This window comes from Emys orbicularis, chromosome 8 (assembly GCF_028017835.1).
Source record: "Emys orbicularis isolate rEmyOrb1 chromosome 8, rEmyOrb1.hap1, whole genome shotgun sequence".
Classification (NCBI taxonomy): Eukaryota; Metazoa; Chordata; order Testudines; family Emydidae; genus Emys; species Emys orbicularis.
The window spans coordinates 104,266,104-104,293,359 of NC_088690.1; the positions used below are offsets into that span (position 1 = coordinate 104,266,104).

The following is a 27,256-nucleotide window of genomic DNA, read 5'->3' on the forward strand; positions in this document are numbered from 1 at the left end:
TGCCTGTAAAAAGGAGATACCTGACCAAGGGCCTCTGGGGCCAGAGGATTTAGAAGTGAGCTGAGTGCGAGAGGGCTGGCTGAAGCTGCTGAGTTATTGGTTATATGGCAAGGGCCTGGTAACCCCACCCTGGACCCAGTTAAATGCCTGATATATGAGAGGGGTGGGGCATGTACCCCCCTCACTCATTGTTAAAGTTGAGGCCTGCCACTTAAATCCATCCCTATGTTGGTCCTTCATGCACATGCATGTCTTGATCTAATCCAGACAACCTAAGGGGGGACTAACCTGTGATTCTGGTTGACTTCAATGAATGGTGCCAGTAGCACTAAGTGAATAGTAGGGGGAAAAAGCCCTCCACTAATCCTCATTTCAATATTTAATGAGCTTGATTCAGCTATGCTTGCGTGTCTCTTGTGTTCATTATCTACTAACATCCGAGTTAGAAGCTTTTACTGGTGCCAGTGTTTTCTGAAAGTGAATTGTAAAGTCCCATGCATGGATATTCACAATGAAAGTGTTTTGATACGAGTCTCATGAAGCAACAGGAAGGTGATCTCAGTTCTGCCCTCGCTTACAGAAGTACTTCTCCCATTGTCCAGATAGCTTCCAGACTGCTCCACAGCTAATGGTGGGGAGGGGACAGATCTCCAAACTGACATTTGTGCGCTAAATTATTGTATTTATAATGTGGGGGTTTTAAAGCCTCCAAATCAGTGTAGCAGTAAATTAGACAAATATTAGAAAATAAAAAGACTAAAGTCCAGATTCTATGTCCAGTTACACCAGTAAGAATCCAGCCTACCCCCCTTGAAATCACTGGAGTTCCTCTGAATATTTATTAGTGTATGTGAGATTAGAATTTGTCCCTCTTTCTGTATGTTTTACCCTTACTAGGGAATATAAAATGCATATGGTGTTTTCCAGAACCATTCTGATAGGAGGAGTGGTGTTAAAGATATAAGTAACATCAAAGGATCATTAATTTCTGCTTGTTTTTACACATCTTAGCCAAGTGTAAAGCAATCTGTACCAAATGCTTTCACAGGTAAACAACATTAAAGTAGTTTTATTGGGTTATTTGTTTATTACCTTAGCAGATTCTTTCCCAGAATCTGCAGTTTACCTGTAACATGTTTAGTTATGCATATTGATGTGTCTGCTAAAAGAGGCTATGTAGTACAACTCTGTTCAACAATAAGCAATTATTGGTCTAATGTATTGGACAATTTCACACATACTACCTGTAGATAAGCCTTTTATTCCTATGCATTTGAATAAGCTTGGGAGCCAAAACTAATTTTATATGCATTAGTACTGTATATTCATTTAGCTTACGCAGACCCTGATTGAAAGAATGCCATTAGCTAGTTTTCATTTTTTTAATTACATTTTCTAAACATAGTTTATTCCAGATGAGTTATTAGAATGGGTCAATAAGTAAAAGATCCACAAGGAAAAAAAGAAAAGAATGTGGTGAGGGAAGGGAAGGGCTTGCAGGAGACCTTGTAACTGTTACTGAAAATAAGTTCCTTGCTGAATCACGTATCCCCTGACATGAGGTGATGATGCACTTATCATGGACTTATTAACAAGTTAGGTTACACAATGTTAAAATGATTTAAGCCCACCAATACCACATTGATGGGTGCAGCATAGGCATTTAGAGAGAGAATATACATATAGACTTGGAATAACAAAAATTGGATTATAACTATATCTGCTAATGGAAATGCAGACAATTTGTTTAAGCTTAATAAACCTTTATACTAGGATCAAGATCAACTAATCAGATATTAAATGCAAAAAACCCCAGTATCAATGCAACATAAAGTCTGCAAGATCAAACACGCAAAAGTCTAGACATTCTAAATGTTAAGGTTGTTTCAGCATTGTTAACCTGGCCATATTCTGTCTGCTGAATATTTTATTATCTGTATTCATAAAAAAAGTTGAGCTATAAGGATTTACATTTAAGAAGAAGAATAAAGGAAAATACTGTATACACACAATATGGTCAAACATTGACAGAGCAACCTTGTATTCTGGAATTTCCTAACTACTGAATGTTTGATTTCACAACTTTGTTTCATCACTGTTAGGTTTTTGCTTTTAATTTTCTTCAATTTCCTAGGTGTTCTTCAAGGGAGGTGTAGAGGAGCGGACTCACCCCTGCGGCGCCGCCTGCTGGTAGTCTCGGGAATTAGCTCTTCCAGCATCCTGGAGCACCCCCTGCAGGCCGGTGATCTGCCTGTCCTCTGGCCCCCCGTATCCCTCCTGGACCCTGGTGCCCTTGTATCTGGGGTGCTGCTCCCTGGCAGTACACCCCTCAGTACTAGGGTCTCCCCTCCCTAGGGAACCCCCACCTACTATCCCTACCTTGCCTCAGAATAAGGTCACTGCCAGTCACCAACTAGCCCCTGCTCCCTGGGGCAGACTGCAGTATAGGCCACTCATCACAGGCAAGGTTGGGTTTGGATCTGCTGCCTTGGCCTACCCATGGGCTGCCCTCTGCAACCCCCAGTACCCCTTGGCCTCCTACTAGTCCACAGCCTGGGGCTATCCAGGCTGGAGCTCCCCAGCTCCTCAGCCTGTCCCCAGCCCTGCGCCACTCAGGTACTCTGTCTCTAGCTCACTACAGCCAGGCCCTTCTTCTTCTGAAGGCAGAGAGAGACTGCTGAGCTCCTGGCTCCCAGCCTCTTATATAGGGCCAGCTGGGGCCTGATTGGGGCGTGGCCCAGCTGTGGCTACTTCCCCAATCAGCCCAGTAGCTTTTCCCTTTTTAGCCTCTGCCAGGGCTGTTTTAAACCCCTCAGGCAGGAGCGGGTTAACCACCCCGCTACAGGAGGGAAGAATCATTAAAATACAGTAGCCTTGCATCCATGTTTTAGTGCACACATGTAAACTTAAGGAAACTAAATTTTCTATTGCATGTGGTTAGTGCCCTACATTTTTCTAATAGTTCTAAGTATGCTAAACACAAGCCATTTGTTTTCAAACCAAGCAAAGGCCCTAAGGCCCAGATTTATAAAGGTATTGGCCTTTACAAGGCCTAACAGATTTAAGAGCCTGTCAATGGAATTTTGACTCCTAAATTTCTTTTAAAAATGAGATTTAGGCTCCTAAATCATTAGGTGTTGTGATACTAATGCAGTAATATATAAATACCTCCAAAAACCTCTGGGTCTAAGTGCTCAGTGAAAACTACTTCTATATCTAGTTTCAAACTTCAGCTATATCTGCTGTAGACTTAAATGAAACATACTGTTTTTCTCAGTTCTGTAGTAGCAGATTCTGCAATAAATATGTTACAATTCAATTCAGAATTGCTTTGACTAATTTACCAAAGTGGTTAGTCCTGTCTCTGGTGAATTCTTTAATTCATTGTCAAAAGAGATTATTGATTTTATGTATATTTGCAAGCTTGGGAAGAATTCTGATGGCTTCAAAATTCTATAGAACTTCATAAAAAGTCAGCTTTTTCATCCATGGACTTTTTAATGTCCTCCATCTGGTGCAGCATCCATTATATATTGGTGTCAGCCAGCATCAGTGTTATATTTGAAATATTATACCAGCTGCTTTATAGATATTTAAACAGAGCAGCACCCAGGATCAGCATGACAGAGATGATGAGACATGCTCACCATGAACTCTATCATACTCCCTTTTCGTTTGAGCTCGGTGATGAAAGGGCTATAAGAAGTAGAACACGAGACTGAGGCCTCTTTATGAGATAGCAAGTCAGTCCCTCTACTTAATTTTCTAGATGAGCTCCAAGATACGGAAAATAAAGGGAAGAGGAGATGACCTTATCAAACTCCATTCTTACTAACTTATATTTATATATTACTGCATACAGATGTAGTTCATAGTCCCACATCTACTGCTAAGATAAAATTCCCCAAATACCTGTGTAACATCAACAGACCCCAGTTGTTGGCGGGCAGGATTGAACCGGGGATCTGTGGAGCTTAGTGCCTGAACCTCTACAGCATAAGCTAAAAACCAACTGGCTCTTAGTTAGGGCTGTAGCAAACTCATTTTACAGTAACTCCTCACTTAAAGTCATCCCAGTTAATGTTGTTTCGTTGTTACGTTGCTGATCAATTAGAGAACATACTTGTTTAAAGTTGTGCAGTGCTCCCTTGTAATGTTGTTTGGCAGCTGCCTGCTTTGTCCACTGCTTGCAGGAAGAGCAGCCCGTTGCAGCTGGCTGGTGGGGGCTTGGAACCAGGGTGGACCGGCAGCCCCCTATCAGCTCCCCGCTCCCCTAAGTTCCTTGTGCAGCAGCCGCCCAGTAGGCTACCAATTGCCGGCAGTTCAGCTGTCCCTCCCCCCACTGCCATGTGCTCCTCCTGCCCGCTGCCTTGGAGCTGCTCTCGGGCGCCTCCTGCTTGCTGTGCAGGGGAGGTGGGAAGTGGGGGGCTAATGTCAGAGTGTACCCCTCCCCCCTACTCCTGCTTATCCCTTCTCCATATAGAGCAGGGTGGGGACCGGACAGGGCTCAGGATGGAGAGAGCTTGCTGGCCGCAGCTGCTGTCTCAACTTCCTGATCTTTTTAAAGACAATGTACTTAGAGTGGTGTCAGCGTACTTAAAGGGGCAATGCGCATCTCTCTCTCTCTCTCCCCCACACACAGGGTGTGTGTCTCTGTCTCTGTCTGCATGCTGTCTCCCCTCCCTCCATTTGTGCTGCCTTGTAGAGTGTGAGGCTACATTAACAACGTGTTAACCCTTGAGGGCTCAGCCGAAGGCTAGTTTATCATTTAGCAGCAAGGCATTCCCTGGGAAATATCCCACGCACTTCACCACCTCAACCACGCTTCACAATCATCATTGCTGTGTACAGTATTAAATTGTTTGTTTAAAACTTATACTGTGTGTATGTATATATAATATAGTTTTTTGTCTGGTGAAAAAAATTTCCCTGGAACCTAACCCCACCCCTCCCCCCATTTACATTAATTCTTATGGGGAAATTGAATTCACTTAACATCGTTTCACTTAGTCGCATTTTTCAGGAACAGAACTACAACGTTAAGCGAGGAGTTACTGTATCTCTCTCTTTAAGTGGTCTCGGTGCCACTAGATGGGACAGAACACCACACCCAGCTAGTGTGTGAGTTACACCCGCACTGCAACAGAACACCAGGAGAAATCATGCCAAAGATCTCCTTTGAATCTACAGTGATTCCTCCAGACCTGGCCCCTTGACTTGATTGCATGTCATTAAAAAGAGTCCCTTAAGTATGCATTGATGTGCATTTCTCCTAGATGCTCCTAAGGAGGGCTGCTGCCCCTTTTTTTAATCTGTCTTAGAAAAAGTTATTCTTCCTCTTAATGAAACTTTTCTTGTATTCCTGATTGCTGCAGTCCTCAATAACAAAAGCAATGTGTATGTGAAAATCAATACAATATTTCCTAATTCTTAATTTTTTCACTACTTTTAAGCCTTATGTAACTATATCAATGCTTGACCATGTTCTTTCACATTCGATAAAATCAGGTCCTTCTTCCTTATTAATAGTCACTTTGTGCACAAATACTACTTCTGCTCATTGCCATATCTCAACTACACATCAGGGAAGACATTGCCTTGACTTCCATAACTTAATAAAGACTCAGTCCCAAGTCTGAAACCCCAAGTGATTCATAAACCACACTGAACCCCATGAAGTGATTCATAAACCACAAGTGATTCATAATAATAAATAAATAATAATTTATATAATAATAATAATAAATAATAATAAAGACTCAGTCCCAAGTCTGAAACCCCAAGTGATTCATAAACCACACTGAACCCCAATGTGCATTAGCCTCTATGTGCATTACTCGGAAGGACATAAGTACTAATGAGCAGTGAAAGAAGCAATCTGTATTGTTTAGAACAAGAGATAATGTAATGTTTTACCTAGGCAGTTTTCAGAAATGAAACCGATAATTTGGCATCATTTTAAAATGCTTATTCCATTTAGAGAACCCAGCCACCTCAGATTATTCTGCAAAATGAATTGTTCCGTTAATGCACCTTATAAATGTTGTACAACTTCTAGTGTTTCAAATGTTTGTTTTCAGGATGAGGGATTATCATTAGAAGCAAGGGGGGCTTTAAAGCCTTCTCAAATCAAGTTACCCAGAATAGTCTTAATTGGTTTAATAGATACATTTATCCATTTTAGCATATAGGTTTTACCATTAATATCAATATTTTAAGTCATTCCACTGATTATGTTTTAAACCAAATTTGATTATCAAGCCTACTGAGTCATTTGGGGACCAAATTTATAATCCAAACAGCAGTTTTTACTGTTATCTACATAACACAAACAGTGAGCATCCCAATTCTGCTCTCAGCTACATCTGTGCATCCACATAGGTTAGCATAGGAGTAGCCGAGAGCAGAATCTGGCACACTGTCTTCCTGAAGGATATAAATACTTATTATGTCTGAAACTTAAAATGAGAAAATAGGAATTACATTGACTAATACTCAAACATAAGGATTTATGTACAACACCCATCATCTACTGCCAACATATGCTCTTAGATTATATTAATCTGGAAATTATTTTAACCCTTTTAAAAGTTTTATGTCTTTGGACTAAGACTGGAATGCCACATATCCTGTGGCTGATTATTAGGAACAGATGAATAGGACTCTGTTCCTTATATGTTATGGCTGTCATCTTCAGCAAGGAGAAAAAATTGTACTGCATGTTTTGTAAACTCCTGAGATCCAAGTTGGCTCTTTTAATGTCCTAAAACCTCAGAAATAATGAGAACAATAGGTTCCAGCATTCTAGCCAAGTAGAGAGACATTACAATATCCATTAAAACCAAATCCCTGCATCATGAGCATGGAACACTTGGAAAATACTGGGGGGCTTGGCATCCAAAGAGCATGAGACAGGCTTTTAATAAAGAGATTAGATAAAATATTACAAATAGTCCTTCTGTCTCCTGCACCTTTGTAAATCAGGTTTGACTCAAATGGACTTACACCTTTGCAAAATCAGTGTCAGTGGGAGGAGACTGAGGCCCAGAGTCTCAGTTTAGAGTATCAGTTGTTTAAACCTGATAAATAACCAATAACCAGTTTAAATACAATGAATTCCTGTATAAATCCATTCACATTATAAAATAAACCTGTTAAGGACATACAGTGAATGTCACTAAACTATTTGCAACTAAATGGTCTCCACTGTAAAGCTGATGATGTATGCATATTGTAAAAGTAGCATTTGGAGCTCAGAATCCTTAGTTATAAAGAATGCCTGGCTGGACCTTTCACAAAATGTGTTAATTGCAAATACTTTGAGTGCATTGATCCATAGCCACTCTGATTAAATAATTATTCCAAACAGCACCTATGAGAACTGACAAGAGATTGTTTTGAAAGAACCACACAAGAGCTACATTTAAATGAGGTCTGTTGGCCAATTCCTAGTGTATTTCTCTTTCCTTGCTTTTTCTTTCAATAGCTACAGTTCCAGCAATTTAATTTTCTTCAGAACTACTAAAAGTTTAAATTCAGATAAATTTAGATTCAGATTGTTTTCACTTTAGCTTATGCTGTTCTGAACTAAGCATCTGAGAGAGTTGGGGGCGGGCGGGGTTCCCTTCCAATTTTCTTTGTTCTTTTGCTCAAAGACTTGTCTGGCTATATGAAGATCAGAGTAATTGCTTACCTTACAAAAGCTTCCACCTACCCTATCATACCGCTCTGTCAGCCTGGCCATTTTCATAGAATCATAGGAGATTCTTCGAGAGGTCATCTAGTCCAGTCCCCTGCACTCATTTCAGGACTAAGGATTATCTTGACCATCCCTGACTGGTGTTTGTCTAACTTGCTCTTAAAAATCTCCAATGATGGAGATTCCACAACCTCCCTAGGCAATTTATTCCAGTGGTTAACCACCCTGACAGCTAGGAAGTTTTTCCTAATGTCCAGGCTAAACCTCCCTTGCTGCAATTTACGCCCATTGCTTCTTGTCCTATCCTCAGAGGTTAAGAAGAACAATATTTCTCCCTCCTCCTTGTAAGAACCTTTTACGTACTTGAAAACTGTTATCATGTCCCCTCTCAGTCCTCTCTTTTCCAGAGTAAACAAATCCAGTTTTTTCAATCTTCCCTCATAGCTCATGTTTTCTAGACCTTTAATCATTTTTGTTGCTCTTCTCCAGACTTTCTCCAATTTGTCCACATCTTTCCTGAAATGTGGCACCCTAATCTGGACATAATACTCCAGTTGAGGCCTAATCAGCACAGAGTAGAACAGAAGAATTATTTCTCGTGTCTTCCTGCTAATACATCCCAGAATGTTTGCTTTTTTTGCAACAGGGTTACACTGTTGACTCATATTTAGCTTGTGGTCCACTATGACCCCCAGATCCCTTTCCGCAGTACTACTTCCTAGGCAGTCATTTCCCGTTTTGTATGTGTTTAACTGATTGTTCCTTCCTAAGTGGAGTGAGTACTTTGCATTTGTCCATATTGAATTTCATCCTATTTACTTCAGACCATTTCTCCAGTTTGTCCAGATCATTTTGAATTATAATCCTATCCTCCAAACCACTTGCAACCCCTCCCAGCTTGGTATTGTCCATAAACTTTATAAGTGTACTCTCTAGGCCATTATCTAAATCATTGATGAAGGTATTGAACAGAACCGGACCTAGAACTGATCCCTGCTTGACCCCACTCATTATGCCCTTCCAGCATGACTGTGAACCACTGATAACTACTCTGTGGGAATGGTTTTTCAACCAGTTTTACACCCACCTTATAGTAACTCCATCTAGGTTGCATTTCCCTAGTTTGTTTATGAGAAAGTCACGCGAGACAGTATCAAAAGCCTTACTAAAGTCAAGATACACCATGTCTACTGCTTCTTCCTCCCTCCCCCCCACAAGGCTTGTTACCCTGTCAAAGAACGCTATCAGGTTGGTTTGACACGATTTGTTCTTGACAAATCCATGCTGATGGTTACTTATCACCTTATTATTTTCTAGATGTTTGCAAATTGATTGCTTAATTATTTGCTCCATTATCTTTCCGGGTACAGAAGTTAAGCTTACTGGTCTGTAATTCCCCGGGTTGTCCTTATTTCCCCTTTTTATAGATGGGCAATATATTTGCCCTTTTCCAGTTTTCTGGAATGTCTCCCATCTTCCATGACTTTTCAAAGATAATCGCTAATGGCTCAGATATCTGAGTATTCTAGGATGCATTTCATCAGGCCCTGGTGAGTTGAAGATGTCCAACTTGTCTAAGTAATTTTTAACATGTTCTTTCCCTATTTTATCCTCTGATCCTACCTCATTTTCACTGGCATTCAGTATGTTAGACGTCCAATTGCCACCAACCTTCTTGGTGAAAACTGAAACAAGGAAGTCATTAAGCACCTCTGCCATTTCCATATTTTCTGTTATTATTTTCCACCCCTCATTGAATAACAGGCTTACCCTGTCCTTGGTCTTCCTCTTGCTTCTAATATATTTGTAGAATGTTTTCTTGTTACCCTTTATGTCTCATGCTAGTGTGATCTCATTTTGTGCCTTGGCCTTTCTAATTTTGTCCCTACATACTTGTGTTATTTGTTTATATTCATCCTTTATAATTTGACCTAGTTTCCACTTTTTGTAGGACTCTTTTGATTTTTAGATCATTGAAGATCTCCTGGTGAAGCCAGGGCGGTCTCTTGCCATGTTTCCTATCTTTCCTACACAGTGAAATAGTTTGCTCTTGTGCATAAATAATGTCTCTTTGAAAAACTGCCAACTGTCTTCAATTGTTTTTCCCCTTAGACTTGCTTCCCATGGGATCTTACCTACCAACTCCCAGAGTTTGCTAACGTCTGCCTTCTTGAAATCCGTTGTCTTTATTTTGCTGTTCTCCCTCCTACCATTCCTTAGAATCATGAACTCTACCATTTCATGATCAGTTTCTCCCAAGCTGCCTTCCATTTTCAAATTCTCAACCAGTTCCTCCCTATTTGTCAAAATCAAATCTAGAACAGCCTCTCCCCTAGTAGCTTTCTCCACCTTCTGAAATAAAAAATTGTCTCCAGTACATTCCAAGAACTTGTTGGATAATCCATGCTCTGCTGTGTTATTTTCCCAACAGATGTCAAAACCTCCTCATCCGCAGTTCCAAATATGTCAGATTTTTAAACAATTTCCTCGCATACAAGCAAATCTTATCCTTTATCAGAAGTGCTCAGTGCCTGGTTTTTATAACTCCACAGCAGGGGTTTGATCTCGCCCTCTGCCTTTATGTTGGTGGTTAAATATTTTAATAGCTCAAATATTTTTTAAGAAAACTGATGCTTTCAATAAATGATGATATCCATGAGCACATAAAACCAAGCCTTGCCTCTTTCTAAAGGGAATTAAAAATAAACAAGCGCTTAGGAAAGAGTGGGGCCCAATTTGCATCTCTTTACAGGTTTCTTCAAAGAAATGCCTTGTTGGGAGATTTTTCCAGCTTCATTCTATACCTTTTTAATATTATTAATTATCTCTGTATCTAAATTACCAGGTGCTCATTGGTGGGCTCACACTTTTCTATACATTATTGAATGGAATTGTTGCATAGACATGGGATAATGGCACATGTAGCAGTAGGTATATCAGCAGGTAATAGCTGTTCTAAACCTCTTTTATCTGTGGCTTCTCTGATATTCATCTCAGCTAACTACCCTCTTATTAATCCAGCAGATGTTTCCTTTACGGTTTAGTAAAAGCCTCCTAGCTTTGTCCTCTGCACTGCATTATGCCATTATGGCTCCAGCATCAGAAACATAATGCTCGCCCCTGCCAGAGGCACCCAGACTTATTAAAATTTAACTCATTGCGCCACCTTGCTAGTGAACATTCAGGCAAGTACCTGGGCACCTGCTCGTTCCGAAGGGGATGCCTCCTTCCTTTCCCAAGCCAACAATGTGTTCTGCAGCTGCATCCACAGCCTAGTGCTGAGGTAGCTCCTGTGCCTCCTAAACTCTCCTCGAGAGTGGCGGACTATTGAATAGATTCCATCTAACCAGAACCACCGGAACCCCTCATGCATGCTCCTCTGTAGCTCTCCTGCTTCACCCTCAAACTCACCTTTGTGACTATGGTCTACAATGAGCGTTGGATGTGCCCACTCTGCGCAGGCTCCCCAAATTCTGCTGCATTTGTGGACCTCTGGGCCTGCAAATGGGGAGCAGGATTTACCAGTTAAATAGTAGGGGCCAAAGTCTTTGGCCCTGATGTGGCCCCTTTATACCACCAATGCTACCAAAGCACCGTAAAGCTGAGCTGACCAGCCAACTGACGACTCTCCTGGTGTGAGTGCCCCAGCTGGCAATCTCATTGCTCAGGACCTGGGAATTGGGATCTAGGCATTTGATCTTGACTTCATATTGGCATATATCAGAAGTGACTCCAGTGACATTAATGGAGTTTTACTGCTGTAAAATTGGCGTAATATCAGATCAGATTCAGGTCTTAGAACCAATCAAGTTTTATTCTTTATTCTGTATTTACTTCCTAAATCATAACTTGATTTTAACGTATTCTCATATACACCATGTTGCCACTGTATATTTCCTACATTGATTCAGTATGTTTTACCTGAAGCAGTACATTTGCCTTTGCTTGATTGTGGAAGTTACAATGGTGCAGAGAGATTTATGATTTCCTTCCAGGGGACTTTTGCAATCCACTGGGGATCTGTGTTGTCTTATCTGCACTTTCTCACTCAATTTCTATCAGGTTTCCCAACAATTTGCAGGGAGAATTCCTATGGGACATCTCCAAACCCCATCCTGCCCCAGAACTCCTCGTTGTCCTTTCTAGAGTTTTGTGTTTTCACATTTTAGAATAATTCACTACAAGACAATATTGTATCTTAATGAAGCCCTGGTGGTATGAGAGAGGAGACATTCAGCAGGGGTACACAGAATAAATACAAGTATATGCACAATGTAAAATAAAAAATAGCATGTGCTATTAGGGTGTGCCAAAGAAGCTTAATGGAGGAGCAAAATAGTTTCTGCCAACGTATGCTACCTCACGAGTATCTCTCTCCATCTTGCTCAAGCATAGACCAACTGGATTTATCTGTCACTTTGCAAGGATCCCTGAGGAAGTGTATAAAGATGGGGGAACCCCATATAATTGAGGTTATTCTCTCCAGTTATGTTCTGTGTGGGTGATACATATTTTGAGCTACATATCTACCTGGTGATGGATTTCTAATACGGTTCAAGAACTAATATCTCTGGGCCAAACTTGCAGTGTTTAGGAAGTGGCCCAAGTAAGGGTTGGACGGGAGACTCTCAGGGAAGGATGTAGGATCGTGTTCCCTTTGGTAGAGCTGGCTTTTGGGCCCACAGTGCACTCCCAGGAAGCAGCCAGTACATTCACCTGACTTCAGGAAATGCCATTGTGACAGGGGTTGCATGTACCACAAAAGAGGGATGATTTGTATGCATGCTCCCCACCCAATACCTGCACATAGTCTGGCCCTAAATAAAATGTTTTCCATACAGTCGATATATTCCATATAGCCCTGTCAGGGAACATAAATAATCATTAGACACCTAATTGTGGAGGGTCCAATTGTCCTGAGTTTGTAAGTTTACTTCTAGAATAGAGCTCGCTCAATACAATACAAACTAGCATTCACAGCTTGATGATAGTAAAAATAATACCTTATCTTCTGATAACAGTCCCTTCTTCTTTGAGATATTCCCTTAGTTTGGGAATTTATTTTTCCCTGAGAGATCTGCCCGATACCAGTTATGAAAAATAAAGAGTAATATGACTGAGGTGTTTGCCTTTGTGGGAGTTACATAGAGATTTCAGGATCTCCCACCTCTCAGTATTGTGATCAGAATACTGGAGCACATCTGTATGTTTTAGTATCTTAGTTATAAGCCCTATTCATAAACACTCTCGCACCATCAAGATACACAGAGCACAGCTGCAACCCACTATGGTCCTCCAGGTATGGATGTGGCGGGGGGTGGCCAATGAAGTAGTGAAAGGAAATAGATCCCTCTACAGTCCAGCTTCTCTTGTTACTATTTTCTCCACTGCTTGTAAGGCTTTTTAATGCACGGACTCCTTTTGGTTCTCTTTTGTTTGTAATTATTCATGTTTGTTAGCTTGTGCTGGACAGTCTGTAACACCTGCCTCCAGATTAAACCAGCTAACTCTCTGGTTTCTTAAGATTTAGACAGTCAGTATAGAGATCATAAAGCAAAGATTGCTTTGAAATCCTTTTTTTTTTTTTTTACTTTTCCTCTTTAAAAGCTCACTTTTCCATTTCACCTTTAATTTCCTGTCTTTCTTAGTGTCTGTCCTTTACTTGCTCTCATCTCTTGACCTCATCCCAGTGAACACTGCCTTACATCTGGTTCTCCCTTAGAAATCATATGCACACAGTACCTGAGAGAGGTACCTGGGACTGCGGCAGTTGGAAGTACGTTTTATACTGAGTTACTATATTTGATATGGGCTGAAAGCTAATGCAGCTAATCCATTGGTAAAGCACTATAAATGCTGGAACTGTAATTACATATATCACATAAAACAAACAGCTCTTATTAAAACAAATGATTTCTGCACTTTACACATGGGGAGATATTTTATTATTTAGTAAAGTGTTCACTAAAGCAAAGAGAGCCATGAAAAGGATCCTCTTAATTTTACTTTTCAAATTTCCCATGGGCTGAAACTAAAAGAAACAAATTTTGAAAATATCATATTTTGTGAAATAAAAATAAAAACAATAACCATCTGGGATCTCATTAATTTTAGAGGTCATACAAATATATTTGTGGGGATGGAGCAGTATCAGAAAGTATACTTTTTTGCTTCTAAGAAGCAATTTTATCCTTATAAACTATTCCAGAATTCATTGATTGGAAGGAGTGGTGTTAAATCAAGAATTAGTATCCTGTTTGCCTGAAATGTCATGAAAATGAACTGTTTTAATAGATTATTTCATTTCTAGGTGGTTTTTGCCCCACCTTTGGTTACAGGATGCGGGTAAGGAACTTCAACAAGTACAATTCGCCTGCCTTTCATTGCTTTTCTTGCTTATATCGTCGGCTGTTTTTCAGTGAATACTGAGTATTGTGTAATATTTTACGAAACTTTTGCAAACATTAGATTTCAACATGGGCAATTCTTTATTAAATACCTCTAATTAGTTACTGTTTTTATTGATTTCTCTAAGTTTATTTTTCTTTAATTTATGGCATTGCCAATATCGTCTTTCTGCTCATATTGAACATTTTCCACTTCTCCCCAAACACTGTCCAATTACTAATTTTACTACCTGAATTTTGCTCTCTCAAGCTGAAGACCATTTTTATCATTGAATACTCTCTGCAAACTAGCAGCTGCCCCTTATCACCATCTACCCAACTTATTTCTAAGTATTATCATTCAGAACATTTCAGCTGAAGGTCAAAATCTAAAATTCCTTTCTTGTTCAACTCGTGACAGTGAAGCAAAACAATCTCCTCAGGTGGGGAGCAAGTTCAGCTGCTCTGGTTAACTCCTGTGAGACTTAGGGCTATTCTACACTGAAAGTTGGGTTGACCCAGCTGCTTCGCTCAAGGATGTGAAAAATCCACACACCTCAGTGACATAGGTAAACCAACCTAAGCACCGGTGTTGACAGCACTAGGTGAATGGAAGAATTCTCCCATCCACCTAGCTACAGTCTCTTGGGGAGGTGGATTAACTAGAGATGGGAGAACTTCTCCCATAGCTGTAGTGTCTACACTTAAGAATAGAGTCAACCTAAGGGTTGGAACTTTTGGAGGCAATGCATTAATGTAAAATGCAAGCACTGTAATCATGATACGTGAACTGGTTTGCATAAAAGAACCAACTTGAACCTGTCTCAAATTAAACCCAGAACAAGTTGATTTCTCTGCATTATTATTATTATTATTTATTTTATTATTTTATTGTGGCTGTGATTATTAGGTGTTATCATGAGGGACCAAGAGCATGTTAGGTGCTAACAGAAATTAGTACGGGCAGATGGCCTGATTTTCAGAAGTGCTGGGCTCCCAGAGTTTCCACTGACTTTAATGGTTATTGGTGAGCAACACTTCTAAAAAATCCTTACTACACAAAATGTACAGTCTGAGTTCCCAGTCCTGCGAAGACTAACATATTGGCTTAATTTTACAGTGTGAGTAATCCAAATGACTTCAATGAGACTACTCGCAGTGTGCAAAATTAAGCATGTGCGTAAGTCTTTGCCCTACTGGGGACTCAACATGCAAAAGTCATAAGCAAACATTGAGGGTCATAAACAAAGAAAAAGGGGTGAGGAGGGAAGAGAAAGGGTTACAGTAGTAAGATCTCACCGATACTGAGTGAAATGTATATGTCTGCATGGCTCCATCTAATCCGGCTTGCTTGTTTTTTAAATAAATATTAATTCAGTCATTTCTCAGGGGTGACTTGGCAGAACTGAGGTTTTAGGAAGGATTTGAATGAGAAAAGGAGGATGATCTGACAAATAGGTTTTGGGAGGGTGAGCCAAACACAGAGGGGGAGTATCTCTGACCACTTCTGGTACTGTCACAAAATTTCACAAGGCTTTCTGCCCAATTCTGCAGACCCAAGAGATTCATATCATTTGGATGAATTTCAGGGAAACCTCCAGACGTTTTGGGTGTCTAGCTGAGCTGAACAGCCAAACCTTTCCAGGTTTTCGCATCATTAATTAATTCTAACACAAAAGCTTCTAACATTAAGAGCTATGAAAACTGACCACATGAAAACGTCACACTGTGCTTCACGTACGCTTTGAAAGTAGAGCCCTCACTCTTTGTCTCTACTGTTTTATCTTGAGCTTTGTCATATCAATGCACCAGTTTTATGCAAGCTTCAGATCAGAGCCTGTTTCCTCAGCACAGTAACGTAGCTGCTTGTGTATTCATCTCACAGCTTTGACTACAATATCTTGGCCTCTTCTGCTTTATTTATGGGACTGGGAATAATAAGTGACAGAAGGATCAGAGGTGGTTATCAAGATAGGTGTCATCTCTATGAAAGGATAGCCACAGAATCCAGAGATTTCTGTGTGACAAATATATCTGGGTACAACTTTGACATGAAATGTTGGGAGGGTCACAGGTGGGATTTTAAATAAAACTTTATTTATTGGCTCAGAAAGCATATTTGGAATGGGACAAAAACCTTTCCTTTCCAAAGTAATGGAGTATGAACCCTTTATTCTTCATGAAAATTACAACCCTAACAATTCTTTTTTATACTTATAAAAAAGCTTCCTGCTGTTTTAGGGAAATGTCAGGGGTAAATCCTATGGATAATTGGGACATTTGTGTCATAAATACACTGAGGCTTCACAGTATCCCAGCCAACAAAGGCTGGGTAGTTTTGAAGATAATTACCTTGTTAGTGCATATGTGTAATTTCTGCAGTTGAGCAAAAATTGGAATTTCCATCCTGCAGGAAATTCTGATATTGTAACATTTGTTTTTGTCCAAAATCAAGATAAAGTTGCCATATCAAATTTTTCCTAGAACAAAAAGTTCTGAAAAACTTAGATTCAGAAATGTTGAAGGGTTTTGACATTCCCAAATTGAAATGTTTTATTTTGAGTCAGTTCAATATTAAATTGCATCTGCCAATTGAGTGAAGTGCTTCATGGGAGTTGTAGTTTGGGTGCCTCAGTCCCCTCAATCTTCCCCCACTGGATGGGCACCCTGGCGGTACTGCATGCCCCATGACACAGAGTACTCATGTGACTCCCGTGATAAATCACACGGGTCACTCAGAGAGGATACTGTGATGCATCATGGGAGATGTAGTCTGACCAAGGAGGCTGGCCCATAGGAGAGAATGATGGCATGGAGCACCTGAACTACAGCTCCCATGAGGCACTCAGTACCCTCTCCAAATGCAATTTAATGTTGAGCTGTCTGGAAGCTAACTTTCAGTTCAGTTCAACAAACTAAAATATTTAGATTTTGATCTGAAACACAAATATCATATTTAAATTGTCTCAATGAAAAACTGAAAAACTTTGACACAACTGAATTTTTTCTATGGAAAATTTTGATTCTGCAGAAAGTGTGTTTTCCATCAAAAAATCACGTGGATGGAAAATTCCCAAACAGTTCTAGTAATTTCCAACAATGCTAATAGTGAGAGGAGGGAGGAATGCACACAGATGGACAGGAAAATAATAGGGCTGTACAAACTCTGCAGTGTTTGGTTCCTGATCCGAACTTGCAGTTGGGTTTGTAGATGCATTGTGTTTGGTAAAAGAAAGCTGACGAGAGGAACCCCCCACAACTAATCCCTTTTTAACCCCTCAGCCACCTCTTCCCTCCAGAAAGTCCCAGGAATCTGCCCTCTGGCCTTATAAAGGGTGTCCTAGGACATTCTAGGGAGAGATAGCTCAGTGGTTTGAGCATTGGCCTGTTAAATCCAGGGTTGTGAGTTCAATCCTTGAGGAGGCCATTTAGGGAACTGGGGTAAAAATCTGTCTGGGGATTGGTCCTGCTTTGAGCAGGGGGTTGGACCAGATGACCTCCTGAGGTCCCTTCTAACTCTGATATTCTATGAGATAGAAGTTTTAGTTTGGCTGGGTGATCACCAGCTTCCCAGTTTTGAGAACACCTTGAAACTCAAACAGAGGGCTGGGTTCCAGTGGGTTTAAGGTTTGACATAAATATCTCACATAACTCTAGAAAATACCCCTGTAAGACACCGTAAAGAAGCTGCTCACTGAATTGCAGCACTATGACCTAAGATCCTGAGCATTTTGCTGGTGGTGTTTGGTACATGCTGGAGGACAAAACTTTCCTTCCCAGAAAGTAGAGATAAGCCACTTGGCATGGGAATTGATTGGTTCTTTGCTCAGATACCAAGGTGGGTATCTGTGTGCACTTTTTGAAATCAGCTGTTGCACTTGGAGATATGTACAGTGAATGATGTCACAATATGCTATGCGCTGCACATCTGAGAGCAGAACCATACTCTAAAGTGGGGGGAAAGCTACAAAGTTAGGCAAAGCTAAAATAAAATAGTAATAGTTGGGGCTTTTTACTTTTCTTTTAGAGCCAGTCATAACAAGCAGTTATAGTAGAGTAGTAAAAGTGTTTGACATATCGAGAGGAGATAACATGTAGCGATAACATGTTTGTCAGGGACAGCGTAAAAATAGCAGCATTTTCTTTTCATATGAAGATTAATCATATTAAAATTACCGTTTAATATAAAAGATAAGAATAATGTTGTGTCCCACACAATAGGAGAGAATACTGATATCACCCTTTTTAATAGTGTGCTATTATAATATATCTAAATGTATGCATTTTACCATTTTGAATGATTTACTTAGACAGTGCCTGATTATCATTTTAGGTAGTCTATAGGAACACAAAAAGGAGACAGTTGTGTTTGTTTGTCAGATGTCATATTTCTAAGTACAAGTATGAATAAAGGTACAAATCATGGACAGCTATGTATGGATTTATATCACATTTTAATCAAAACTGTACAGCATTGTCCTTAATGTTTCCAGTACAAATGATTGAACTGTTGATTGTGTATAATGTTTCATATATGTACACTATACATATATAGTTCCTTTTTTGCTTTGTGAATCATTCACAAACCATGCCCAGTTTTCTTTTAACATGTTTGTAGCTACTTGCTGAATAGTTTAGATGAATCATTTCCAGACTAGGTGTTGTTTAAGAATTGTTCTAATTGGAATATTCACCTTTTGTTGTTCGTATTGTGTGGTTTGTCACCTAAGTACATGGTACTGGTGCTTCTACCTGTTTAGTTGTCACCTAGGTCACATGGTATTGGTTCTGCTTCATGATTGGATGTCTAAAAAATTTTAAGCAGGAGAGTAATGAAAAATGAATAACATTTCAGGATGTGTGACCATTCTCACAAACATGCTAAATTGCTGTGCCGCATTGCTGTTTATTATATGCATTGCACATTATATTTGTTTTCTTTGTATCTTGTCATTCACCTCACCTAACCTCCCACCCCCCAAAAAGCTAAGGTGTCTGATTTTATTCCCTCATTGTTCCTTGTCACATATTAAAAGAATGTAAAGTTTTGGGAGCAGGGATTACATCAGTTTAAAACTTTGTGAGATCACACATACCATAGAATAATAAAAATTAGAAGTGGTTCAGAATAAAACATATTAAGTTCCTTTGCCTGGTCCCCAGTCATTATATACTCCCTTCATTATACACTGCAGATCTTTGTCCACCTCACCAGCTCATATTATCTGTAACACTGTATTTAGTTAGTGGTATAAAGAGGGGTAATAAATACAATTGTCATGATACCAAATATATTGTATGGTGATAGAGAAGACCAAGGTAAGAAAGATAATGTAAAAAAATTAAACTGATATTTAGCTGTGATGTAAAGAACATGGAAAAGTAAACTAACAAAAATCCCAAAGATTCTTGTTTGCTACAGTTGTTGTTTTGTTGTTTGTGTTGCTTGTACTTTATGATGTTTCCTTCACCTTGCTTTTTCTACCTGGATTCAACCACTGTAGTGTTATAACCTAAATGATTCTTAGAGCACTTCCTTTTCATTCCTCCCTTCTCTGTCTCTGCTGTTCTCACTGCACCCCTGTAGTGCACAGACAGCTGAAACTAGAGTAGCTTTCAGGGAATGCTTGCACATGCTGAGTTTTCTTAGATATTCAGAGAATAAAGAATTTGCTCCAGAATCTTTGCCCAAGATTTGTATTTAGTGTCATAAGGCAACAGTATCTTTCCATCTGATCAGATTTTCCAAAGTCAGTTTTAGCCAAGTAGTAAAAATGTATTTTAAAAAAGCTAAGGCATGCCATATAGATTAATGCTACTTATGGAAAGTCATATTTTATAAATCAGATTATGCCCACATTTTATGAGCTTGAGCTATGTAATTTGCCAACTATGAAATCACTGCTTAATATCACTGCAGGAGTTTTCTAAGCAGTATAGATGACTAATATTGCCTGGTAAAATCGGAACTTTGAATCAGAGTAATGTTCTCATCCTGGAAATGTTAAAACAATGGAATGTACTATTGTATTAGGTTTTGCTTGGAGTATGACTTAGTAGAAGTATTGTTTTGTTAGTTATTAATTTCATATTAGTTGCTTTGTTAAGTTGGGATAATTTTTATAATCATATGGTGAAAGATTTACTTTAAGAATGGAATATAAAAAGTGCTCAGTGTTGGCCTACCTTTGCTTCCATAGAGGTCAGTTCAAATTTCAGCATTGACTTGCTCCTGAATATCCCAAACTGAAAGAATAAAAGTAAATTGCTAGGCTGTTCATCTTCACCCCCATTGTATAGATTAGTGACCATGGAGTTGAAAAACTCTCTAATGGAAGTGCTGCTATGAAAATCTGAGCACAGCTGAGTTACAAGATGCTAATGGTTTCACATTAGGCTGGATTAATTATTTCTGTTTGGGGGAATAGGTATTTCAAAACAATGCTTTCTGTTTGTTAGCAATAAAACAATGCCAAACTCTTATGTAAATTGTTTTACATTTCGGAATAAATATACAGGTTGCTCTTAAATTGTTTACATAGTGACGTTGAGCAGTGTTTGGTTTATTGATCTGGGCATAACATTTGGATCCCAGAATGGCTTCATTCTACTCCTGCTTCTTACACTGACTGGCCGGGGCAAGCCCCTAAGGTGACCACTTTCTGCCATCCTTACTCAGCAAGTGGTCCCACTATTTAGTCAGATACTACTTAAGGTGAGTAAAGGTGACAGAATCTGGCCCTTAACCACTGAGTCTCAATTTCCCAGTCTGTAAAAAATGGGGATAATTGTATAGATCTACCTCTAAGAGTAACTTGAGTGTTAAAAGTTAATGTTTTTAAAGTGCTTTGCAGATAAAAAGTGCAATGATTAATCTAATATAATTGATTGGGCCTGATCCTGGCATATGTACTCAGGCAAAACTCTCAGAGAAGTCCTGTGGTTAAGGACAGTAGGACTAGGGACTTCCATTGTTGACTTTTCAAAATATGTAGGAAATTATTTCAAATGAAATCCATCTCTTTTTGAAGAAAATGTACACCAGAGAAAAATCTGTGTGTGTGTGTTCGTTCTTAGGACAGCAGGTTTTATACCATATGTTGTCTAGTTTTGTTCACATTTTAGCTGCCGCAGATCTGGCAATGAAAGGACTACTTCCCTCATATTGGTGCCCATCCAAGCCCTGTATGATAAATGGTCCCATCCATTTTGGCACTCATGTTGTTTGAACCCTACATATCTTCAAATAACAACCTGGAACCATTGGTTCATCTATACACATACAGCCTTAATCCATCTCAACATCTAGGTAATGTTACCTGAAACCCCTTTTTAATAATAATAATAATATAATTTGCAGAGTATCTTTCATTCAGAAGGATCCTAAAGTGTTTTATAAATGAAACTGATAGACAAATGTATACGCAGGGGCCAAGATTTTCCTTAAATTGGGAATACCTCAGAGCAGGGACTGTCCTTCTTAAATGTTTTGAAAGTGCCTAACACAGAGTAGGTGCTACCACAAATAAATAAATGTACCTAGTGATTTAGGTGCCTCACTGAGAACACGATGAATGGGCCTGTTTTTCTGAAAGTGCTGAGCTCCCACCATCTGCAAATCAGGCCTTGGTAAGGCGTCTCAGGCAATACTCCCAAAAAAAGAGGCATCCAAAATCACTAATTGCTTTTGAAAATGTTGGTGTGGGTTCATTATTTCCACCCCTGAAATGCAGCTGCATTGGGGTGAAATGCAAACAGCTTTTGAATAGCGCACAGTAACATCACAAAACAATTTAACACAGGAAATGGAAAAGAATACAATGTCTTATTGAAAGTGCAGGAAAAATTTGGAGAGGTAGAATGAAATTATTTGAGTTGAAATTTGGCCATGGCGCTGGGCTTAACATCTGTAGATTTATGAAAAATGCCAAGGATTCTTGAATGACCACATATTGTCAGGTCCTTGGTTTTATATTTTATCGACATGATGAAGGATTATTCTTCTGCAGAAAGACTGTAATCCCCATTGAGAAGCTTTTCATCGTATTCCATGATGGATCGTCCCTGAACAATGTATCCAAAAAAGTCACAAAATATCAGGACATATATGCAAAATGTCACATAAGGCCAAATTTCATGTCTAAAAACTCCTATGCTGGGTTTTCTGTCAAGTCATGCTGACTCTTGCCTTATGCTGGATACCAAAATAAAGTAGCAAAGGTTATAGCATTTTGCAGCATATAGCAGGGTTGTCAGTGAAGTGTAGAGGATGCATCCTCCGGAGTCCAACCCTGCAAGGTACAGATTGATTTCAAGGTTTGCTGTGCCCTCAGGTTTGCTATATCACAGTTCAAACTAAGGGCCTGCTTCTGCTCCCAGTGTTTTGCCATTTGTATTAGTGTATGCACATCATGCCTCAGATGGCACGTGAACAGGATTCGTCACCGAATTTGGTCCGCTGATTGGATCATTAGCTTCCCCATCCCGGGCCAGGTATTGACAGGGAGTGCGATGTGAACACTGATCCATGCCATTGAATGATATGGGCAGGATAGGGATCTTTGTGTATATGTTTGAGCAGCAACAGGATATTTCCAGACTGGTTTAGCAAACTGGTTATGACATCTGCATAACACCAGCGTATTGAAGTAAGTGGGACTTTGTGCATCAAAAAGCAAAATCTGGCCCTTAAAATTCTTAGCAGCATTCACTTTAGAAATGAGCAAATCTGAGAATGATTTTGATTTTGCAAAAAAGAGGCTTAGATCTAAAGGGCATGTTATCCAAACCCCAAATGTTTGAGTGGAGGAACTATTTGGATAAGTGGTTCCCAATCTCAGGGCATGTCTACACTTAAAATTAAGTTGACCTAACTCACGTCAGCGTCACTTGTGCATGTCTACACTTCGCTTCTTGTAATAGCAGTGCACGTCCTGTTAGTGTGGAGCATTGTGGGATGGCTTCTGAAAGCCAGCAACAGTCAATGTAAACAACTCCGTGTCTACACTGACACTGCGTCGATCTAACTACATTGAAATAACTCCACCTCCATAGTAGAGTCAAAGTCAGTGTAGTGGGTGAGTTACATCAGTGGGAGCAAAATTTTAGTGTAGACACATAGTTAGGTCGACATAAGCTGCCTTGCATCAGCCTAACTCTGTGGTGTAGACCAGGGCTCACTTATTACTCTAGTTCTGGTCTGTTCATTTTGGGTATTCGCTGCTATCTCCTAGTGCCTTTTAAAAACATGCATTCAGATGACATGAACTGATTTGGTTAGAAATGGGGTTTTTTTTTCCATTAAAGCTAATATAATTAGGACCCAATTCTGCACAGTACTGAGTTCTTCCTGGGAAGTGTTGTCCACCATTAACTCCCATCTGAGACTCAGCACCCTTTGGGATTGTACCCAGAGTCTGACAGCTGACTTAATACAACAGCCCTGAGTCCACTTGACTTACCGTATATTTCTCTGTGTGTAGTTGTCTTTGTAGTTGAAAGTACGTAAATCTGAGTAAGTAAAATATCACTACAGGATATTTTCTTTGACTTATTGAATTAAAGTCCGTGAAGCTCTTTCTACCTATGCAGCAAGCACTGAAGATGTCAAGGAGGCATAGTGATATTTACTCAGTAGTCTAGAGTTCAATCCTAGGCTTCTTAGAAATGAGGTTCCTAAATAAATGTTTCATCAACTTCAGGTTTGTGCCATGGGGATAGATTACTTCTTTCTAGACTACTGAATTTTTTTCCTAATATAATCAGTAGTCAAAGCAGTATTTATATATGGAGTTTAGAATGGAATAGACTATGGGAAATATTCTAAAAATATAAATGACCTGCCCAGCTGTTCTACTTAATTAAAACATCACTAACTATTCTTCCCTGCTGCACTTGATTTCTAATAATTTGTCTTCAAAATTGACTTTGCAAATGAAATTGCCGTGAGTGAGTGACTGTAGAGGGTGAATGCTTGTTCAGAAAGAAAAAGGTGTTGTTAATTTTTAATTTTGAAAGCCAATATGGAATGAGTAGACTCCTCTGCAAAAACTGGTGATCAAGATAGGTTCCCACCATCAGTAATGAAAAAGAAATGACATGTTTATCTTTACAGTCCTCTTGTTCCTGTGGTACCATAATGATACCCAGACAAAAACTGACAGTCACATTGCCTCCTTCATAGGTAGAGCAAACTGAGATCTGATGGATATTGGCCTGAGACACACTGAAGGGTGAATGCAGCTACATCCTCCCTGTATTCCATCGAAACATCCCCATTGGTGCTCCAAGGGATATAAGAACTGCAAGTGGGTAGGGAACAGGCTGGGGCAGAGTTAAGTAGACGAGTATGATTCTAGCATCTTTTCTCCTAGAAACTTGTAGGATTTTTATGGGTTGGTGAATACTGATCCTTTTAGCATCAACTTACCCACTTTTCCCAACCACAGTTTGGAAATGCCATTAAGGAACTAATGGGGAAACCAGCCTGCAAGGATCCCCTGACAGCATAACTCATGCAGCATCTATGGGTTCTGCAGATCTGCTGTGATCCAGCCAGTTCTAGTCAGGGGAGAACCCCTGTTCCTAATGAAAGCATTCCCAGGAAGCTAAGCCTAAGCTCACAGAATGTCTTTGTCCTTGACAGGGAGTAGCTCACTGAGTCAGGGACCAAGTTATGCACATCTCTCTAGGGTTGGACAGTTTCTGAACTCTCATTACCTGTTAAATTAGCTTTTCCCTACCCTCTCAATCCTAGAGGTGGCCGTTTTGGTCAGACGTGAACACTGTGTCAAGGTGACATTTCATTGGTGTAGCTTGCTCTGCTATTGCCTGTGCTGTGACTCTTCTATGGTAGGGGACTTCACTCCCAAGCTGGATCAACAAACCAACACCTTTCACAAGCAACATATACAGTGTGCAAAATGGATGGCAGTGTGGGAAGTCCCATTTACCTTGAGTAGTTTGGTCCTTTATTGGAAGATCTCCATAGTTGGCCTCACATCTCATTAGTCAAGGACTTCTGCCGTTACTTGCAAAGACATAATAGTATAAATATAGGGATGTGATAAATAAAAGGGTGATAAATAAAATATAAGCTTGTACAGTAATAAGAGCTACATTATAGTTAATACTGCATTGCCTTCCTCTATAAACCCTTGTTTTTACATACCCATTACTTTCTCAAAACGTCTTCTTTGGGGCTTAACCTTTCCTTCCTTGGATTTAGCCTCAGCGTGGAGGCAGTGATTGTTACTCTCTTTAACAGGAGAGTAAAGAAAGTCCATCAGACCGTTTCTGAGTTATGGAGGAGTGGGGAAAAAATCATCTTCCCTCTGCCCAGAATAAAAAAAAAATTAAACTTTCACCTTTTGCCAAGAATGTAGAAATGGCGGAACAATTTTTTTTTTCCAACTTGGCAAGTGCAGACGGACTTTTCCTTAAGCTTGAGGGGGGAAATGAATAAAAAAATTACATTCACAAAAAAGCTATAGTGTCTCGCTTGAAAATTAGGAGCAGGCTACCTCCAGAAACAGAGTGGGGAGCAGTTAGAAAGCAGAAAAAATGGCAAACCCATACATATTAGTGCTACTCATAATAGATTCATTCATTGCAATCATAAGAGCAATGAGTTTAACTTGAGAAGGCAAGCAGGGGGACTTGTTCTCGAGTAAGTTAGTGGGAGGAGTATTACAATGTTCTGTGAATTGGAGAAGATATATTGTGGGTTACTTCGTGAGGGATGTCTGACTCTATTGCACAGAACCATGTTTTGTATTCTAAAAAACTGTTATTAAAATTTAGAATGAGTTCATGGCAAGAAAGATAAAATGGTTTAAATCTGTGAATTCAAGCACTAAAGATAATGCAGAAGCAGGAATATTCATTCTGACAGATGGTGTCTAATGTAGCCTTTTTTCTAATAAATATTGGCTTCTGCTGGGCGTTAATCTCTTGGTAGAAATTTATGGAAAAATTAGATGTTTCTCAGTAAAAATTCATAAGGGGAGCAAGCAATAGATGCTTTTATCTGGCCAACAAAAAGGAATTGTGACAACCTTTAGAGATGGCAAAGCCTCATTTGCAGTAGAATTGAAAGAACATGACAGCTTTCTTTAAGAAACAGAGTTCCTATGGCATTAACAATAGCCTTAAACTAACCCAAATGTGGGTTATAAATTATTCCCAGTGTCCTATTCTAATAAAATTTCTAGGTGTTTTTTTTTTCCTGTTTGACTGATGTTCCCTCTCTGAAGTTCTATAAAGTGACAGCCCTTACCTTAACTACTCACCTATTTCTAAGCGAGAAACTGCAGAGATGGGTGTGTGGGTTGGAGTTTAAATCACAAATCACATCGACCTCTAAGGAGATACTTGAATATAGTAATAAGAAAATCCTTTCATTGTGATTTATATTTCCTTATATGTTGTATTGCTTTCCCCTACCCTTTGTCGGTCTTTTACTTCTAAGCTGTTAGGCCAGGACTATGCTATGAGTAACAAAAAACGATTAAGTTCTAGTAGAAGATCCAGAAAAAAGTTAACTTGCATGATCTTTGCAATTTAATTTGTTCCTTTGTTGTTTTGACAGCTTGCACAGACAAGGAACTGAGAAGTCTTGCTTCCCGACTAAAAGATTGGTTCGGTGCTCTTCATGAGGATGCAAATCGTGTCATTAAACCAACAAGTTCGGACACAGCACAAGGCAGTAAGAAAACTCTTTATAAAAATTAAGTTCTAGACAAGTTCACACACATTTAAAGGGCAGAACAGTCAATACAATCCCTAGTACATCACTATAGTGTCCCTGGGCAAGTATACTAATATCTGCGCCATATAACAGACCTGATCCTAAGAGATACTGAGAATATACAGCTCCCATTGATTTCTATGGGAGTTACAAGTGCCCTCTCAACCCGAAACTGTCCTAAAAGAAGACAGTAAGACACGTACCAAACAAACACACACACACAATTCGGACTAGACAATCGGTCTGCTGTTATGGCCACAAACGGTTCGGATACTAATAGAGAGAATCACAAACCTGCCAGCACATTATATGGCTGTGGGCAAAATGGCAAACAAAATATGTGACATATACGCATTAAACGTACAACACAGAGAAAATTACACTGGGGCTTCATTTTCTTATTTCCAGTTAGCCTTATGGAAC

The 27,256-nt window shown here is 39.6% G+C and overlaps 1 protein-coding gene across 1 annotated transcript in view; it reads left to right on the plus strand.

The window, feature by feature from the left end:
• SPOCK1 (SPARC (osteonectin), cwcv and kazal like domains proteoglycan 1) overlaps positions 1-27,256 on the plus strand; it is a 507,458-nt gene that overhangs the window by 461,200 nt on the left and 19,002 nt on the right. Inside the window, exon 7 of the mRNA XM_065409410.1 lies at positions 26,675-26,791. Within this exon, the coding sequence (XP_065265482.1) occupies positions 26,675-26,791 (117 nt within the window). The remainder of the gene's footprint in view (positions 1-26,674; positions 26,792-27,256) is intronic.